The sequence below is a fragment of the Diplodia corticola genome, assembly GCF_001883845.1.
Source record: "Diplodia corticola strain CBS 112549 chromosome Unknown scaffold57, whole genome shotgun sequence".
In the NCBI taxonomy this organism is placed as follows: Eukaryota; Fungi; Ascomycota; class Dothideomycetes; order Botryosphaeriales; family Botryosphaeriaceae; genus Diplodia; species Diplodia corticola.
Window position 1 is genome coordinate 188384 of NW_017971536.1, and position 12697 is coordinate 201080.

Sequence of the window (12697 nt, forward strand, 5' to 3'; positions counted from 1 at the left end):
GCATCGCCACCTTCAGTCATAGGTCCGCACCGCAACCACTTCACTTCACGTTTGCCTAAGGATTACTGCGAATTTTGTGTAGTCGCTCATAGTCACACCGGCGGCGCACCTACTGGAATGGGTTCAGTAACTTTGAGGGTTTGAAAGTGGTTGACTGCTATGCTTCCGGAGCCTGAAGAAGTCAGCAGAACATCCCATAGCTAAGAATATTATGAACAAAAATGCATTCGGTTATTATATCACATAACTCTCTAATTCTCTTTATTTTACTCTCTCACTCCCTCTGCTCCCGTCACCGACAATGAACCGCATCACGTATTCTAACTCACTAACCGACCAACCCTGATCGATCCCTTTCTTTTCCTGAACCCAACTTACAATGTTCATAAGATCGTACATACGAATATGCTATAAAAAAAAACACAAAGAGAGAAATAACATCTCTCGTTAGCCCCAGGGGTACGTACTCGACTGGGTATCACTGGTCTACTCTAGCTATTTCACAGTCACCCTTAAATCCCCACCTATCTACTCGGCAAAGACATAGGCCAGCCAGCCTTATCCAATTCATGCGTCAATTCAAAGCGGACACGGAAAGCCGCCCACTGATACCAGCAAACCCACTCGACTCGGTTCGTTCCGCTCGGCATGCTCTACGCGATGATAGTAGCAGCAAAAAGAATATTACCCTCCGCCCAAAAACAAACAATGAACAGCATCAGACGCCGTTCATAACGCATCCGAGCCGGAAAAAATGGAGCCATACATGAGTAGTCCCTTCTAAAACCATCTAATCGCACAGCAAGCCAGTGGGAAAAAAAAAGAAAACTTTGGTCGCATTTATACATCTCTCTGCCCGTTCCCTCTCGGCCTCCTAAAAAAATCATAACTCGTCTCTTCCTGCAAAATTTCCGGCGCCGCCCCGCCGTCCAGGCGACTGTATCCGCCGGGCGCCCGGCCCATCGGCGCGGCGCCGCCCATGAGGTTTACGTTTGAGAAGTCCTGATTGTGCGTCTGCACGGGTCCGGCCAGATCTTCTGACGATATGCGGTGCAGTGGGCTGTATGAGCGGGGCTGGTTGGCCAAAACCGTCGACATACCCAGGACGGGTGGCTGGTGATAGCCGGCTGGGTAGGTGGCGCCCCCGCCGGCAGCGGAAGGGCCACCGGCATGCGGGTCGCCGTCGGTGAAGGTCCGGTCGCTGTCCTGGGACCCGCGATAAGGGGAATTGAAGGCGGGAGAGCCGGCACGGGAGCCGTTGTCGCTGCCGTGGCCGGTTGTGAAGGTACCAGGCGTGCCGGGCCGGGACATATCTGACGGACGGCCATACAACTCGCCGTCACCACCGAACTCATCACGGAACTCTGGTCGATCGCGATAGTTCTCGAAGTCGAGCTGTGAGTCGTTGACGAGCTCGAATGGTGCGTTGGGACCCATGGCTTTGCCGGTGCGGGTTTTAGACATGTCTTCCATGTTGTATGTGTCACCGTAGCCGGTGTTGGCCCCGTCGGTTTCAGCTTCCAGACGGCCGCGGTATATCTGGCTGAGGACGTGTTCGCATTTGGAGTGGACCATAGGAGTCATCAATGGCTTGTAAAGCGCCGGATGTCCGAAGCGAACGCCAACACGATCGCGACGCTTCTTCCTCTCCGGGAGACCCTCTTCCTGATCTTTTTGGACTCCCTTGCTGTAGTAGTGCATGCCATCATCGAAAGTGCGCTTGAAGTACCACTTCACTCCTCCAAGCAGAAAGAGGAGAGGGACCATACAGAACAGCTGAGTGTAGCTTTCCTTTCTGGCAGTAATGAAGAGGGTCGCTACGACGTTGGCAAAGAACGTGGCGAACATCATTCTGTTGACGAGTACACGCCAGAAAGAGCCACCCGATTCGTGCTTGGTAATGAAAACATAGCTACGGCATCATATCAGCATGCAAACGCAAGTAAACGCTCCAACAATCAACACTTACAGCAACAGATACTTCTTCAGATAGCTGTCCATGGTGAAGTAGAAAGCAGCTACCGGCAAGACCAGGGGCTGGAAGGGTGCAAAGATGAGGGCGATCGTGGTATAAAACAGGAAGTAGTTGTAATACGCGGCGTAGTCGAAGGGCGGAGGCGCGGTGAGCTCGATCAGATGGCGAGGAGTTGGGTTAGTGCATTTGCGAACGACATAACCCCAGAGCAGGTTCGTCAGCTGTGACAGATCCCATGCGGCACCAAAGTTACGCTGCAAGAGGTAGTTGAGCCAAAATGGAGAAACGTCACAGAAAGCTGTCATGGCGTTGGCCCAAGGATCGGCGGCTTTCAGTGCGTCCCACACGCTGAGATCTTTCTCTGCTTGGATCACTGCGCTGGCATACTTCCAGGCTGTAGAGAACAGCGAGAACACCAGGAGGTTGTTGAAGACGAAGAAAGCGTATAGCTTGTGAGTCACGTGCCGTTCGCGCGAGGTTTTCGAGTAGTCTCCAGCGTTGATCGAGAGGCGTCTGAAGATGGCAGGGAGGAAGAAATAGAAGATGGTGGTAATAAATGGAGCAGCAATACCCTGAACAGCAGCCCAGGTCTTTGGGTTCCGCGAGAGTTCGGTATTGAAAGCAGGCCAAACAAGTCCGAGATTGCCCAAGTTTGACAGGAAAACAGCGATGAGACCGTTAGGAATGCACCAAACAACAGTGAGCATAATGACCCAGACGTTGTTAAGAATGGCCCTCCCACGGCGTTGAGAAGGCGTCAGCGGAAGGTTGCTCCAGATGAGGTCACTAGGCTTTGGGGCAAGCCTAACGGAGGATTTGTGAGGGTGCTTGTTTTTTCCAGCATATGCCACCTGGTGCGCCTCTTCAATGCCCTCATAACTGGCGAATCCGTATGGAAGAGCATTTCGGTTATCGACGGTAAGTCTGACCTCCTTTATTTCGATTTCCAAGCTCCGGATTCTGGACGTCAAATAGTCGATGGCGTCTACCTTTGTTCCGGGTGAGTATGAGCGGTCCTTCTTCGGCGTCTTGCAAGTCGGTCGATTCGGTGGCAGATGGTTTGGGTTCTTGAGGTACCTGGCGAGAACCGACTCCAAATGACGGACGGCATTCTCGTGCTGCTCAATCAGTTCCGGGAGATCCTTGACGTTGCGAGCAATGACTCCTCGTGGATGGCCATCCGTCACGTGCACTTCGTCCAAGAGCCTGCAGACACCCTCGTCGGTGCGGTAAGATTTAGAAATGTCTGTGACCTGGATGAACGTCAGCACTGGACCCAGCAGCCCGAAGATGTGTCGGCCCATACCAGCAAGGTGCGTGAGTGCAGACTCCGCTGATACTCGGGGCTGTCGAAATAATCCCTCCGCATTTTATAGACGGCCTTGTAATTGGACCACAGAAAGTAGCAGACGGTGATATCGAAAACGTACGCCAGCAGCACATGTGCCCAACACGCTTTTCCCCACACACCCAGCGGGGTAAACTTCATGAAGGTTGTGACGCCCGATAGCTGGTTGTTGCTCGCGTTTTCGGCCAAGTTGAGCGGAATGTACACGCCGCAACCAATCACGGACAGAATGAGGAGGATGTTCCGGCACATCTTGGTGAAGCGCAGGAAAACCGTAGCATCAATTCCGACCTTCTCAATGAGCAACTGCTCACGGGTCTTGAGAACGGGCTGTACCCAAGCAAAAACGCCTTTGGTGACGGCGGGTGGGGCGTGCTTTTCGTCGGCATGCTTCAGGCGTGGTGCGTATACAGTGCTGTTGTAGGGACGGAGGACGCAGAAGAGGAGGGCGAAGAGGATGGCGGCGCCGACGGAGTATCCGAGAGAGGACCAGAAGGCGCTCTCGTTGGTCTGGTGGGGATTACTAGTAAGTATGGCAAAGATCTTGGCGGTCGAATTGTTCATCGCGACGGTGGGAGGAGCCTGGGAATAAGGCGAGCACACGACATACCTGAGTACTGAACGGGTTCGAGATCAGGCGGAGGAAGGTGTCGGTGGAGCTTTCGCCGTCACGGGGTAGCAGCGACCCGCCGGGTGCGCGCGTCCACGACATGGGCGCGGCCAAGTGGTACAGGAGCGAACAATGGGGACAGGCAGCGGAGGAGCGCCGGGGTCGCGGGATCGCGGGAAAAGGCAGGCGTAACGAGCGGCGTGGAGCGGGTGTTGCCTGGCGGTATCTAGGCCATTGACGGGTGCAGCACTCACGGCCCCTGATGCGGCAGCGGGTGGGTGGGCGGCCGATACTTGGGCCAGCGTTTGGTGGAAGAGTGCGAGTGTGGGCGGAGGGCCTGGAGAAGAACCGGAGCAGCTGCAAGGGCGGAGGCACTGGCAGCGGGCGACAATCGGGGCCTTAAGGTTACGTAGGCGAGCAAGTGCCTTCTTTCTCCCGCAATACGATGGCGGAGGACGCGCCGTGCGTCAACGAGGACCCTAGCGCCCAGTTGCTGCGCATGCTGTCATCCGCCGCGCCAGCTCTGGGCCGCCAGCGTCCACCGGGGCAGAAAACCCCCATCCCAGCAGCGCGTGAGCGCCAAATTTAGACAGCCCACGCGCCGCCTGCCGTTTGGCCAAGCGCCCAACAGATCCCAGCGCTCCAGCGCTCCAGCAACGCGGCCGCGGCGCCCGTCAAGCCCGCCCAACGCGCTGCAAATGAGACACCAACTCGCGTCGAGTAGCCCCCGTTCCTGCCAGTGTTCGCACGACCCGGCGCAATGATCCTCCCCGGGCGATCACGTCGGCCAAGCACACAGCCCGACCAGTTCTCCACACCGAACGCGCACTAATCGCGCCCTACTTGGCGCATCCCGTATCCGCTTTTTTGCAACGTGAAGGACCAGCCCCCCGCGCCGCTGTGCTATCGCCATCGCCGGCTGCAATCATCAGGCGCAGTTCTGGACTCCGTCCGGGTCCCGCCTGCCGCTGCCAGATGACGGAGCCGGGAGTCGTGCGCACGTCAGCTGCCGTCGTCGACCGAGCTCCCCTCGCCTCAAATTTGCCCCCGTCATGACGATCGCCCCGGCTGCAACAATTGCTCGTATCCGTGCCAGGCACGCAGGCAGACTTCAGGAGACGGCGGGCACGCAGGAACACGCACGTTGGTTGGGAAGGGCCCGGTAAGCGGGCCAGGGATGCGTCGAACGCTATTCATGCCGCTGCTGATTGGCTGTCACCCGCCTACTGTTATAGACACTGATCCACGTCGTACACCCTTCCGTTGACCAGAATTCCTCCAGCCTTTCTTGTCCTGAGCCTTGGCATCAGACCCTTATTCTCACCTCCAAAGAATGCTCGTCTGACCTGAAATTTAAGAGCGCTCCACCTGTCCTAAACTGCTGCTGTGCCGCGCAACCCTCTCGTCCCCACCGTGTCTGCAGCGCGCCGGCCGTGGCACCAGCACGCCCGTTCTACGTCGATCCCGCACTCGCACCCGCCCCCTTCTTCCACGCCCAGTCGGCATCTGCCATTTAACATCCGTCAGTCTCCGCCTCATTATTGGCCCATCTCACGCCTCGCGCAGCACCTACCTGGATGCAGCTCAGGCTCTCCGATATAGCTCCTGGCCTCCTGCTTCTTCTTGTAGTCGCTCCCAAACCGCCTGTCGCGGTCGCCCACGTTCTTGGCAAAGTCGAACTGGTCCTCGGCCGTGAAGCTTGTCATCAGCTGCGGCTCGCCCAGCGGGATCTTGTCGCCGCGGTCCGTCTGCCACAGGTGGAACACCTTGCCGTACAGCTCGACCACATCCTCCATCTCGCTGCACTCGGCCTTCTCCCACGCCGCCTCCGGCACCACGGCCGACGGCTGCGGCATGATCAGCATCCCGGACTTGACCTCGAAGACGTGCGAGTGCCAGTAGCGGCGCTCCTCGGGCGAAAGCGTCGCGTAGAGCCTCGGCGTGATCATGTACTCGATGCCGATGAGGCGCGCGTTCGGCTCGGGGCTATCGTAGAGGATGCATTGTCGGACATCTGGTCATCACACAGCCAGCATCAGAACCGCGTGGGCATCCTTGCCCGCGAAAAGGCCGAGAGGCGAGGGACTCCAAATCGCTACCTGACGTACCTTCATTCAGGTGGCTGCAGTAGTGGTTCGCCTCGACGAAGCGGCTCGTGTCGTTCGCATAGACGTGGAAGGCGTTTAGATGCGCGCAGATGTTCTTGACCGGTCGGAAGTCCTGAAACAAAACAACGGACGCATCAGCCTTCACCTGGTCTCTCCCTTGCCCTTCCGACGTTCGAAGTGATTTAGAAAGCTGACTGACCTGCGTCAATGTGGCACCTGTCTCCAGCACATGGCTCTTTGTGGAGAGCGGCTCTCCAACCGCCTTGTTCGTTACTGGCATATGTTCCATGTTGATCGCTCTATAGTCTCGTTAGAGTCCAGCGGTCGATCTAAGCACTGCGTGTTGCTACTGGTTTCTGGTCTCTCCTCTCTTCGACTGTTGCGTTTCTCTGAGTGGCGTTGCCGATGTCAGCGCCTCGTAACAATCCTCGAAGCTTCGCGAGTGAGTACACTCTGACGTCATCTGTGAGACCCCGCATAAGGTGAGTTTTCGGCGCGTTTTGCAAAATCGGGCTGCACAGAATGCATTTGGTCGCTTGCCACATGCGACAGCGTCTCACCAGGGATCGCAAGCCTCAGGTGGCCAGGAGCACTTTCAATGCCGTGTTGCTGAATAAACAGCAACACAGCCCTAGGAAAGCTTGTCGCGCTCTTATCGATACGCAATACGAAGTCCGAGGAGCGTCATGGTCAACTCGTAGTCGAAGCGTTGCTGCTATGAAGATCAGAACTCAGTTAAGCCGTAGAGTTTCACCTATCTACTACGTAGGGTGACTAGTATCCACAAAGCGTCCAAAATCCCCACTGCAATCTACCCCTGATAGGGTCCATAAGGGAGTGATTCAGTTCCGTGTTTTTAGCTCGATTATATGGTCTACCTGAATCTTGCTACGCTCGCCGCGGTAATACGACGGTATCCAATATTCTAGAATGGAAACACTGCGCGTACCAGTCTATGCTGCTCGTTTGATTCCTGCTCACATGGTTGGTTCTCTCCATACTGTGTCCTGCCGCTTCGGCTTCGGCATCCCGTTCTTCCACGTTTCCAGCTGGGGCTTCTTGACGCCGCGCTTCTTGCGAGACTGAGCAATTTGACGCCTCTGGAACTTCTTCTGGAACCAACGAACAATCATCTCGCGCGTCATGCCAATTGAAGTGACGAACATGACGGGGACGGCGATGTACCAGAAAAAGCTGTCGCTGTGCTGGATGGCCCAGAAGTGCTCGAAGTTCTGACCGAAGTATCCGGTCAAGAAAGTAAGAGGCAGGAAGAAAATAGTCACAGCCGTCAGCTGACGCATGCTTTCATTCTGGTAAGTGCTCATGATGTTGAAGATCAGATCAATCATGTCATCTACTAGACGTCAGCCAATGGTTCAAGTCTGGCAAATAAGAACACTGACCTGCAGATTTACGCATCTCGTCGATGGCTTGGCATATCATGATGCAGTGATCCTCAGCATCGCCCAAATACGTGTGTGCAAGAGCGCTGATGGTCACACTTGACGCAGTGCTGCGCGCGGGCCTTCCGGCTTGATTGGTGGCTGCGGCTGTTAGTCCACCACCTCTGAAGGATTGTTGGGCCAAGTAACCTACCAATCGGCTCCTTCTTGTGGTCACGTAGAGCATTGATCAAACCCATGATGGGCTGGATCCTGTTCCGCAGCACAGAGAGCTCGGTCGTCATGATGTCTGCATCTCTGATCAGCACAAGTAGGTGTGGTCAGCACGTGACCGACTTACACAATGCCTTGGAGTGCCCAATGCTCGGCTCTGTCAGAACGTCAAGCTCGAGGTCGCTGATTGTATCCTCGTATGCAGCCGTCACCGGAATAGCCAAATCAATGATGGTGTCAATCAAGGCCTGCACCATCATACTGGCATCGGCACTGCGTCTCAAGATGGTATCTGGAGCCTCCAGGCGAGTTAGGATCGGTTTCTCTACATCTTCAGCAGAATGTTCGAAGAAACAAATGCAAGTGTTGTCGCTGGTGAGAAACATGGACACTTGCTCCACGCTGACGGCAAGGTGCTTGTCGGAGAGAGCAGAGTGCCGCTCCATGTACTCGGTCCTTTCGATATTGGGACCACCACGGTATCGTTGAAGGGTCCGGAACTTGTGCTTGGGCCGTGCCTTTGCCATGGCACGTGGCGAAAGATACGAATCCTTCCGCTCGAGCTTATATCCTCCGTGTCGGTTGATGGTTTCCAGGGAGTGTCCGTCATCAGACGCCCTTCGACGCTTACTCAGTCGTTTGAACCACTTTCGGTTCTCTTTCTGCTGACGTACAGCGTTTTCAGTCTCGGAGTCACTATCGGAAGAACTGTCCGATGAGCTCCCATTCTGCACGAGCTTCTGAAGGGTCAGGAGGACTGCAAAGTAAAGTCAGTTTCTATAACGAGAATGCAGAAGGCTAGCCGTGGCCCAAGCACCGCAAACGCAGTCGAGAGCGTAAACAAGACGATGTTTGATCGTCCTACATGCATGGCGATATGCAACCGGCATGCATGGCTTTTGCGGCAAAATGTGGAGCATGCACGTGGGAGTCAGTACTTACAGAAAGCATGGTCAGAATACCAGTCGGCCTTCGTTCTACCTCGAGTGTTCATAAGATCTTCAATGGCGAGCCTGTGCAAGTTCTTGTGGTTGCCCAGCAGTTTGATTACATCCCAGCTGAGGCCGTTGACGCTAATCCAGCGGCAGGTGGCCCATTCTTCGCGCGGACGCTCCAGGAATTCTTCCAGGGAATCGTTGTCGAAGGTGTGCTGCTCCATGTACTCGTCGGAGAAGTCAACCACGGTAATGATACAGTCCTCTCGCAGGTGGGCATGCCGGAGGTCCGCTTCGGTCTTGGCCGTGTCAATTCCCGGTTCGGCTCCCGGTTCGGCCTCCCAGACGGGCCGGGTGGGGGAGTTGCGGTAGTGCTTCACCGTATTGGAGCGGATCGGACGACGCTGGGCAACGGTCGAGCTGTCTAGCGAGTAGCGGGCGCTGGCATCCGCATCCGTGCCTGTGGCAGATGCCGTGCTCTCGCGACGGCCGCGACTGGTGCGAGGGGAGTGCGGCGACCGCTGGGCCTCGACATCATAGGGGCTGCTGGTGTTCAGGGAGTGCAGGTTGTTCGAGGCCCCGCCGGCCGCAGGCGCAGCGGGCGGGGTGTAGAAGTCGCGCACTGTCGGCTCAGCCATGCTGCGCGCTGCAAAGATGGAGGAAAAAATCAACACTGGCGGAGAGTAGTGCTAACCAAGCGCAGCAGCAGCGACAGCAGGAATAATGGCGTCATGTGCGGCTGGGCAGAAGGGGTCGTCCCTGAGGCCAGCAGAAGAAGGGTTATTGTCAGACGCCCGATTTAGATTGAGCGCCCGTATTATTCCTCCTAGGGGTCTAGCCGAGGCGCTGGTCGCGCATCAGGGTGTCGCGCAGTGGAGCGCGCAGCGACGGTGGCGGCGGCGTGGGCGAGCGAGAGGCTCGTTTACTGCGACGGCAGCGTGCGCTGGCGGTGTGGAGGTCATCTGCAGAGCTTAAGCAATCAGCGATGCGCCGCGCCTGTTCGGCGCGCGGGCGCGCAGCGAAGCGTGGTCCAGGGCCGCCGCGACGGCGCGCCATCTCCATCGAGGCCGGACGGCGAAGAATACGCCTGGATCGGAAATTATGATTGGCCCCGGCCGGCTTCCTCGCTCTGAGACACGCAGTATTTCGCGTGCTCCCCGGGCCCGTAAGCTATTAATCATCGGCTAGCCAAGCCACGGGCGAGAGCATGAAGGCCAAGCAGTAATCTCAGTCGGGCGCCAAGCCGCAGCCTCCTCGCAGCCTCTCTCCTCACTTTACAGCGCAGCACACCCAGTCTGCCCACGCCGAACTCCTCACCTCGCCCGCACCCGTCCATCCTCTGCCCTCGGCCGCCGCATCAGCTACTCCATTCCGCCGCTGCGACGCTTCTCTCAGCCGCGTCTGACGCCACGCTCGACACCTCGCCCGCTCGAGGTCCAAGGCAGCGCGCCATCGCCACGGCTCGTGCGCCGTCCCGACGTGGCCCCCTCAGGAGAGCAAACATCATCAAGACTTGTCGCAGGCCATCGACGCTGTCGTGTGGCCTTGCCTACGTGCCCGGAGTGACTTCGCCTGCTGCCCGACCGCTCCGGATGTTGTTCTGTCATCCTCTGCTCTGATCGCACGCTCCACCTCAGCCCCATCCCAGTGGCGCCTTTGACTCGACTCGACCCGACTCCGCATACCTTAGGCCGATTGGCGCACGCCTGACACCGTGTTTGATTTCAGGAACGGGCGTTTGTTCACTTGCATTGCTGGCGTTACTGGGTGCGTATTCTCATTCTGTCGACCCGACCGATGATGCCCCTCTGCTAACCAGAGCGCGTTCCAGCTCTTTCTTCATTTTAAACACTTGTGGGCTCCTCGTCATCTAGCCAGCACTAGGGAAACACATAGCAGCATCTACTCGCAATCGCAATCATGCGCGAAGTCAACTTCAGCATCCCGAACTCGAACAAGGCCTCGGTCGGCATCACCACCGCCCTCTATGACCGCCGGGCGCTCGACTGCACCTCCACTCTTCCTCTCATCAACTCGCTCAACCATCTCGCCTACCTTACCACCTCATCCGCCCGTATCCGTGACATTCTCACCGTCGATGGAGGTGTCGAGCGCTTGGTTTGCATATTGAAGGAGGGCAGGAGCAAGGACATGATGGACATCTGGAAGTGGAACCTCGCTTTCCAGTGCGTCGTCAACATTGGTGTCCGAGGCTCCGAGGCTGTGAGGACGAGGGTGGTGGAGGCCGACATGGTCCCTGTGATTGCGACCGTTTTGGACAATTACATCCGTGTCATCGATAAGTGTCGGGAGAAGGCCGAAGCGGAGTACAAACGCAGCAATCCCCGCTTTGGCATGTCAGGGCGGCACTATGGCAGGGCCGGCGACCCTTTGAACCCTGGCCTTGGTCACCGCTCAGAGCGCTCGCGCCGTCACGCCCCGCCGCCGATTGAGATCCCGCAGCCAGTACCCTTCCCTCAACCTCAGATGGAGACCCAAGTTACGGATGTCGCCACACAACAAGCCTTCGCCATAAGCTCTCCCCCGGAACGCACCACCTTTTCCCGGTCACACCACCATCACCACCATCATCGCAGCGACAACCGGACCCACAACCTCGCACCCAGGAGCGGCTCGAGTCGTCAGCAGACTACTCAAGCTCTCCACAACAGCGTCTCTAACTTAGATACCCCGGAGTCTTTTGGACTCCGCCCCGTCAGAGATGCCGATCGTCTTCCCTCAATGCTCCCTTCTTTGCAGCGTGAAATGACGTCACAGCCTGAATCTCCCACTACGCCCAACGCTGTTGCGCAGCCAGGGTCATCTAGGTCAGAGATTGCCGTCGCCAGAAACCGTAGGAGGCCATCTATCCGCCATCAAGTCTCGACCTCCGGTGACTCGGACAACGATGGCCAAGTCGAGGAGATTGTTGCTGAGGACTCTGCGGCAGCGGGATCTGCCGGCGAGCCCATCGTCGGCATCCAGAACGAAATAAACATGCAGGATATTGTTGATAACGAGGAGATGCTCGACGCAGGCGCGACGCCTGTTGGGCTCACGGCACCGGCTTCTGAAGCCACGGATGCCGAAACCTTTAACATTACCCATCGGTCTGCTATCGATGGCAGTATTCTCAATCCGGCAGCAACTCAAGCGGCAGGTCCCCTGGGTTTCTCGCCTGTACAGCCAACCATCACTGTAGCAAATGCAACCCCACCCACGGGCATGCAAGCCAACTGGTATCCGCGGTCGGTTCAGGACCGCAACGCGACTGCCGGTGTACTTGCCGCCATGCCCAGGGATGAGGACGTACTCATGTCTCTTCAGTTGCTAGCATACGTTTCCAAGTACTGCAACCTCCGCTCGTACTTCCAAAAGTCGCACTTGGTGCCCCGACTCAGGATCGGCAAGGAGCTAAATCTTCTCGACGGAGATGGCTCGATGCCGATGACGGAGGAAGAGGAAGAGTGCGAAGAAGAGTATTTGCTGCCCGACGATTTTAACATTTTCCCCCTGGTGGAGAAATTCACCGTCCGCCATCATTCCCAGGACATGCAATACTGGGCCGGCGTGGTAATGCGCAATCTTTGCCGCAAGGACGACTCACGCGGCGGCATTAGGCAGTGTGCCTACTACCAGTGTGGCAAGTGGGAGGAGTACACGCGCCAGTTCGCCAAGTGCCGCCGCTGCCGTCGCACCAAATACTGCAGCAAGGAGTGCCAGAAGAGCGCGTGGGTTTACCACCGACACTGGTGTGTAGCCGCGCAGCAATAGGCGTGAGGCAGCCACGTCCAGCCCGGACTTTTTTCTTTTACAATCACAGTCATCATACCCATTTATTCAGCATTTGGCACGGCGCAGGGACAGAGATTCAGTTTGTGTGCATCAAAGAACTAATGACATGGGACGACTCATCCGTTTTTGAAACTCTTTGGCGGAATCTTACAGTTAGTGGGAGTTCTCGGAGTGCCTTTTTCTATATCGGTTGCTCGGTGGACGGACAAAAATTGATTCGTCTTCGTCAGGCACGGATTGGTTCATATTCTTTTGTTATCAAAGTGGTGGGACGCGTGGAACCAATTCTTGGCTCTCCTTTGTGTAGTCG

General features: G+C 56.7%; 4 protein-coding genes across 4 annotated transcripts; 1 reads left to right on the forward strand and 3 right to left on the reverse strand.

The window, feature by feature from the left end:
• Nucleotides 1-840: 840 nt before the first annotated feature.
• Nucleotides 841-4035, reverse strand: BKCO1_5700058 (uncharacterized protein; the record flags this gene model as incomplete). The annotated part of the gene is made up of 4 exons (XM_020277499.1): nt 841-1912; nt 1970-3228; nt 3282-3833; nt 3934-4035. 4 exons carry the CDS (start codon nt 4033-4035, stop codon nt 841-843), a joined length of 2985 nt encoding a protein of 994 aa, XP_020126956.1.
• Nucleotides 4036-5386: 1351 nt separating this feature from the next.
• BKCO1_5700059 (uncharacterized protein) lies at nt 5387-6330 on the reverse strand (the record flags this gene model as incomplete). Its single annotated transcript, XM_020277500.1, has 4 exons — nt 5387-5439; nt 5507-5947; nt 6042-6153; nt 6241-6330. 4 exons carry the CDS (start codon nt 6328-6330, stop codon nt 5387-5389), a joined length of 696 nt encoding a protein of 231 aa, XP_020126957.1.
• Nucleotides 6331-7018: 688 nt separating this feature from the next.
• BKCO1_5700060 (magnesium and cobalt transporter) lies at nt 7019-9230 on the reverse strand (the record flags this gene model as incomplete). Its single annotated transcript, XM_020277502.1, has 5 exons — nt 7019-7395; nt 7445-7585; nt 7638-7733; nt 7785-8414; nt 8600-9230. 5 exons carry the CDS (start codon nt 9228-9230, stop codon nt 7019-7021), a joined length of 1875 nt encoding a protein of 624 aa, XP_020126910.1.
• Nucleotides 9231-10512: 1282 nt separating this feature from the next.
• BKCO1_5700061 (mynd domain protein) lies at nt 10513-12366 on the forward strand (the record flags this gene model as incomplete). Its single annotated transcript, XM_020277503.1, has 1 exon — nt 10513-12366. One exon carries the CDS (start codon nt 10513-10515, stop codon nt 12364-12366), a length of 1854 nt encoding a protein of 617 aa, XP_020126909.1.
• Nucleotides 12367-12697: the final 331 nt, after the last annotated feature.